This window comes from Fukomys damarensis, unplaced genomic scaffold (genome assembly GCF_012274545.1).
Source record: "Fukomys damarensis isolate Sample0158 unplaced genomic scaffold, DMR_v1.0_HiC HiC_scaffold_5, whole genome shotgun sequence".
NCBI lineage: Eukaryota > Metazoa > Chordata > Mammalia > Rodentia > Bathyergidae > Fukomys > Fukomys damarensis.
Genome location: NW_022900917.1, coordinates 23,024,069 through 23,030,706, shown reverse-complemented (window position 1 = coordinate 23,030,706; position 6,638 = coordinate 23,024,069). Strand labels below are relative to the sequence as shown.

Genomic DNA, 6,638 nt, shown 5'->3' with positions numbered 1-6,638 from the left:
TTGGTACTGGGGCATCAAACTTAGGACTTTACATTTGAGAAGCAGGCAGCAGCACCACTGAGCTAAATCCCTGGCCCTGCAAATATTTTAACTGTTGTGGGTTGCCTTTTCATTGTTTACAGTATCTTTTGATACACAATTTAAAGATATTTTCATGAAGTTCTGTTGGTCTATTTTTTCTCTTGTTGCCTATGTGTTTGGTATCAAATCCAAGAAATTTTTGCCAAACCCAAGGCTTTTTGTAAGGTTTTTATTGTTCTGAGTTCTATAGTTAGATCTTTCAGTAACTTTAAGTTAATTTTTATATATGGTGTTGAATAGACTTCTAGCTTCATTGTTTTGTGTTTTGTGTGTGAAAGGGCTTTCCCAGAATCATTTGTTGGGAGGCTGTTTTCTTTGTTAAATGGTCTTACACTTTCATCAAAAATTACTTGACCATATATTTAAGGGTTTATTTCTGCGCTATTTTATTCTATTGTTCGCTGTATCTATTTCAATGCCTCCTCCATATATATATTTTTTTCCTGGTACCAGGGATTGAACTTAGAACCTTGTACTTGCCAGGCAGGCACAGTGACACTGAGCTATATCTCTGGCCCTATATACTATTTTGAGTATTGTAGCTTTGTAGTAAGTTTTCAAATCACGTTGGAGAGTTTTCCAGTTTTGTTCATTTTAAACATTGTTTTGGTTATTCAAGGTCACTTGAGAGTGCTTCCAAAATAATTTGTTTAAAATTTGCACACCTTAAGGCTCACTCTTGTGAAATCTGAGATTTGACGATGTGTAGCATCACATATCCACCTTCACGGCATCATACAGAACATGTAGCCATCTTCCTACATAGTCCTCCACTCTCAAGCCATGGAAACTTATTGATCTGCTTTGCTGCTACAGTTTTGACGTTTTACAACTGCTGTAAATGGAATCATGCAGTACATAGCCATTTTAAGACTATTTGCTTTTTTATAATATAAATTCAAGATCTACCCACAACTTTGTACTTTCTGGCTTTGTTCATCACACTCTTAACTGAAAATAGTGTGGAGGGGGAACTTTATGTCCTAAATTGTATAACTCATAATCTCATAGATATCTATTTGATATTTTTCTTTTAAGGCATCTGGTCACACAGTAGCCTTTTCTGTGGTCCCTGTGCAGCACTCAGTTGTTTTCCTCACTTCGTGAGCAATTTAGTTTTTTGCCCATAACTGTATAGCTGATCAACAAACACCATAGGACTTTTTAGTTTTTTGTGATCTGTGCTAACAGCTTTTCAGACTTTACCTTCTAGATACCTGTGTTAGTCTCTTTTATGGTTGCAGCTAACATTCCTCTCTCCTGACATCATCAATTTCTCCTCTCTTTATACATTCTTTAAGGTGTGACCTCTATATCTGTATTCTGCAACAGTGTTATGCCTCTCCCCTAGCAGGTATTTAATAAATACTCATTAAATAGATAAATGAATGATTGGGTATAATGAAAGAACCAGATGGCAACCAAACCAACGTAACAGCAACAGCACACTATATTCCATCCACTTACATATACAATTCTTTCCTATATAATCTTTCATTTAAAATATATTTGAAGGCCTCTTGTAAAAGAAAAAAAGGCCTGAAATCTGAGATACAATCAATTTATATAGAACACATGATATTTACACAACATTACCAAATAGTAACATGCTAGTGAACCTTGATAATGTATGTCAGAGGTTTTCTGCATTAGCCCAGAACATCAGCATTACTATAAACATCTGAAATACAGTATATAAAATTTGTTTTCTCATAAAATGTTTCATGGCTTGGTTTGGGGAGTTGACTTGCCATAGTGGAATCATTGTCATCTATATTATCAGTAAAAGGAAGTTTTTGGCTGTTTATGAAATAATTTGCTTAAAATATTTAATATTAATATAAAATTAAGTACTGGGTTTCCAAGTAAAAATATTTTAGAGGACCCTCATTTTACATATTGAAGTTTGAAGATATGGTCCAGTCTTTGGACTTCTCTTACAAAACCAGTGTTGCCTGAATACTTGATACCTTCAGGCTGTGGACATCAGCCTCTAGCCAGGTCCCTAATTTCAATGTGAAAAAACTTGATATTTGGACAGTAGGAATAGGGTGAGTTCTTAAAGTTCTCCTCCTGCTCATTCTCCTGTTTTTTCATTTCATTCTTCTTTTCCTTCATCAAAGTATTTGCCCATGTTTTGGGCTAGAGAGAAGGTTGTGCCCCAGAAAAGCGTAATTTCTCCTCAGCTAAATCTCACATTTGCAATCATCGTTCACCTGCCCAGTGGTCTGTGTCAGAAATGAGATCTTAAGAAACTTGTTGACCTGAAAGTCAAGAACTCTTCACCTTAGGTATTTGTCCCTGGCTGGGAGTATTTTCTAAAAGCACAAAACTGTGTATAAGTAGAATATTACAAAAATATATAAAACTTTTTTTGTAGTTTAAAAGAGAATGTTCCACTCTTTCTCATATTTTGTTGCAAGGTAGTTTCCCATATTTTCAACATTTGAGATTAGAGAACTCTTTTATATCTTTTACTTTTTATAGCTTGTACTTTTCCTAGACCCTTCCATTTGTAAATTTCATGCTGTGAAAATGACAAAGAAGCTGCTACTAGAAGTTAATGATTTAGTGAGTAGTAGTTGGTGACACTTCAGTTCCCTCAGGCATGGCAAATCATTAACCCCTCAGGGTAGCAATGAAAAAGGGATGAGGAATAAAAGGTGAGATGGTAATGGATTATACAAAGCCTCCCCAAAACTTTGCTTCTCAAAATGATAAGACTGTTTAATATACAAATAAACACTTTCCAACCTTCCATGTGTAGTATAAATACAATTTTATGTATGTAAATAGTTTTCACAATTTTAAAGATGTAGACTACTTGTATGCTGCCCTTAGATGACATGATAATCCAACTCTCTGATGTGCATCCTACTCTAATATGAAATCTGCTAATTTCATCTTCATGCCCTCTAATATCAATATCACAGACTGGTAATGTATTTACCAGCAGAGAGAGAGAGAGAGAGACTTAAGAGTAACTGGTTCATCATTTTTTCTTACCTGATTGTGACTTCAAAATGAAAACCAATAGATTGGGCCAAGAATTGTCAAAAACATCACTAAGGTTCCTTTGTAACCATATGCAGTATTTAGCACTGATACTTTTCTTTTTTTTTTTTCAGTTTTAATTGAGTTTATTGGTACATTTTAGGGATACAGTACAGTTACATTCATTGTTGGGATCTTGTACCTCTACATGACAAGTCTTGATTAGGGAAAATATATACAGTATTTAGTTGCTTGGGTATTTCCCTCAGAACATTTCTACTTTGACAGATGACCTACAGTTTCTGAAAACATTTTAGGATCAGAATTTGTAGCCCTTGCCTCCTCCCCTTCGGCCTCCTCCTCCTTTTTTTTTTTTAAAGGCAGAGTAATCTCACTATGCAGATCAGGCTGGCCTTGAATTCACTATGTAGCCCAGTTTAGCCTTGAACTCACAGCAATCCTCCTGCCTCAGCCTCCCAAGTGCTAGGAATGAGAGATGGATGCTAATCTACAAACTATGCACATTTCTTTCTGCAGTGATAAATTCTGAAGTTTTCCAGACCTAGAAAATGTGGTGTAGTCCTTTCTACATTTTCAAAATTAATGGCTGGTTTTCCAGACTGGGTAAATGGGTGTAATACCTCAAGGTATTCCTACTGCATCATGTGTGTTTCTCCTTTTACAGGTTTCACATCCTCTTACATATTATTTGTTCATGTTCTTGTGGTATCAAGCAGCATTTTACACTTCTCATTTTCATCACTGTAACTTTTGGATAGAAGGAGACTTCATTGCTCTTCTTTCCACTGACTTCTGTAATAATTAATCTCATTTTCCAACAAGAATTTTAAGACCTGACCTAAATATTCTAATTAGTCCCTAATTAACACATGACCTTCTTTTTTCCCCTTTTCTACCGTGGATACTCATAAATGTGATTGAGTGTTTCTTTCAAAACAGCAAATTTTCCTCTTTATGGTTTCTAGGACTGCATTTACTCAGTTGTAATTCCGAGAGTCATCCATCTGAAAGGTCTACCTAGCAAAGGACACGGATCGTGAAAGTGGCAAGAATGAGACTTATGGTTTTCTCTGCAGAAGGTGGCACCTTTTGCAGCAGAGCTCAATGCCTGGCTTCTACACAGACATGATGCTTTTATCTGATTGTGAAATAGTTTTTTACTATGCAGGGTGATGTTAGGAGTAGTAAGAAAATGTTTTGGAAAATTATTTTTGCGTTGATTTTTAGGTTTCTTAAGACATGCCCTTTTTCTGAACTCTTCATTCTGATCTTCCCCATGTACAAATATGTCCTGGCAACTTCTTATTAAATATTAGCCTGTTAGAGCCACATGACAGGTCAAATAGCATTCTCATTTTTTAGAAATTTGGGAAAAACTTTAAAAATTGCTCTTTCCTCAGTGCTTTTGAGGTTTTTTTAAAAATTAATTTTATTGGTATACAAGGTAGTGACATTCATCATTGGAAATTTGCACTTTTACATAATCCATCTTGGTTCTTATTTTTTCCCCATTCCTCTGCCCTCCCTTCAATGCCTCCCTCCCTCCCTTATCTACAAAGACTTTGTTTCATTTTTATTTTCTCATATTAATTCCATTCCCTTCTTTGTTTTCCCCTACCCCTCCCATTTCCCCTTCCCCTTTTCACCTTTTCTTCCTAGTTCACATTCTATATTATACTTTTTAGTCCTTACTTACAATTTCAGTTTATCACACTAGAGAAACTATTCGGTATTTACGCATTTGTGTCCTATTTATTTCACTTAATAGTATGGCCTTAGTGTGCATCCACTTAGCTATAAATGTCTCTAGTTTCTTGTTCTTTATGGCTGAGTAGTACTCCACTTTATTAAACAAAAAACCCTACACATACACATTTTCTTTATCCAGTCTCCCGTTGATGGACAATTGGGCTACTTCCAAGTTTAGCTATTACAAATTGTGCTGCTATGAACATGGGTGCACATAAATATCATTGTGCTCTGATTCTTTTAATTCTTTTGGGAAGATACCCAGCAGGGGGATAGCTGGGTCAAATGGGACTTCCAATCCCAGTTCTTGGAGGTATCTCTATACTAATTTCCACAGTGGTAGTGCTTTTGAGGTTTTAAGTCTATTGGGTATCAGATAGTGAATCATATATTTTATATTTTTAAAATTACAGCTATGGTAATGCAAATTGATTTTTCTTCAGTATCCATATGGTCACTGATTTGAGTACATCTTCCCCCAACTCCCTTTCAACATGTAGGCTTATGAAAGGAGGAAAAAAAAAGTCAACATTCAGGGAAAAAAAGTTAATTTTAATTGATGTAAATCCACAGAATCCAGTAATGTTTGGAAAGTCTTGGGACATAGTAATGTTCTTAAGAAAATCTAACATATTTACTATATAAAATTTAAACCCACTACATGTTAGTCCGCTATGTCTTTGTAAGCTGAAGATGAAAACGTATCAGATTTTAGTCCTCCAAAAACCTTGGGAACTTTCACCTGAAAGTATCATCTGATTCTTCCTTTGTCCCCACAGGTGGCCATGTTTGTGCTACAACTGGGCAGTGCCACATTCCTGCTTACAGAGCCTGTGATCAGCGCGATGACAACTGGGGCTGCCACCCATGTGGTAACTTCGCAAGTCAAATATCTCTTGGGAATAAAGATACCATATATATCTGGACCTCTTGGATTGTTTTATGTGAGTTTTCCAAAGGTCTTTGTTCTTAGATTTTGAGTGTATTTTTCACAAAGGAGAATTCTCTCAGAGAGAAACCTCTGAGGTTTCTCTATATTATGACACCTTGGGTTTATGTAAAATCATCAAGGGCATTTTAAATATAACGTAGGGTGTGAGGCTAGTTTAAGGAGTAATATCTATTAATGTTGGAACAATCGTCATGATAACTTACTGTTCTAATTCCTGTGATTGAGTTGGTTTCTGTTGTTTCTCTACTATATTTGGCTTCCTGAGAATTTGCTGCATTTCTATATTATTGCCTGCATTGCTGATTATTTTACTAGAATAAATTCCTAGTAATTGAAATACCAGATCCAATGAGTATAATACTTTTTTCCAAATTTCAATACAAAAATTGTACACATAATATTTTACTCTAGCTTTATTATTGTCAACTCTATTTTTAAAAAACTGCGTGTTTGATATGTGAAAAAATGGTATCCATTGTTCAAGCAAGGGTTTCTCTGATTAGGGGGTTAAATAGTTAATAAAAATAGTAATTGGCTGCATGGAATTGGAAACTGGTTCTCAATTTTGTTCCTTAGGTAATATCCGGCTCAGTGATTCATTCATTACAAGAAAGCTTAAAACCAAAACAAGAAAACTGGAACTGGGCCTGGAAGCAACATAATCCCAAGCTTCAGCTCAAACAAAATCAGAACAGAGTAGCTGTAAGCTGTCAGATGACTGGCTGAGAGTTAAGACTTTCAGTGACACCACGGGTACAGCACAGAACAAAATCGGTTAAAATTGTGCCTTAATCTCCTTCCTGGAACAGTGTGTTTACCTTGCATGTATAGAGTAGAAAAT

At 35.5% G+C, this 6,638-nt stretch overlaps 1 protein-coding gene across 9 annotated transcripts in view; it reads left to right on the top strand.

Annotated features, from left to right (window-relative positions):
• The window catches only part of Slc26a7 (solute carrier family 26 member 7), a 223,662-nt gene that overhangs the window by 77,927 nt on the left and 139,097 nt on the right, over positions 1-6,638 (top strand). For all 9 annotated transcript variants that reach the window (XM_010611993.3, XM_019205705.2, XM_010611994.3 and 6 more), the window contains one exon: positions 5,625-5,789. In XM_010611993.3, coding sequence (XP_010610295.1) covers positions 5,625-5,789 — 165 coding nt within the window. The remainder of the gene's footprint in view (positions 1-5,624; positions 5,790-6,638) is intronic.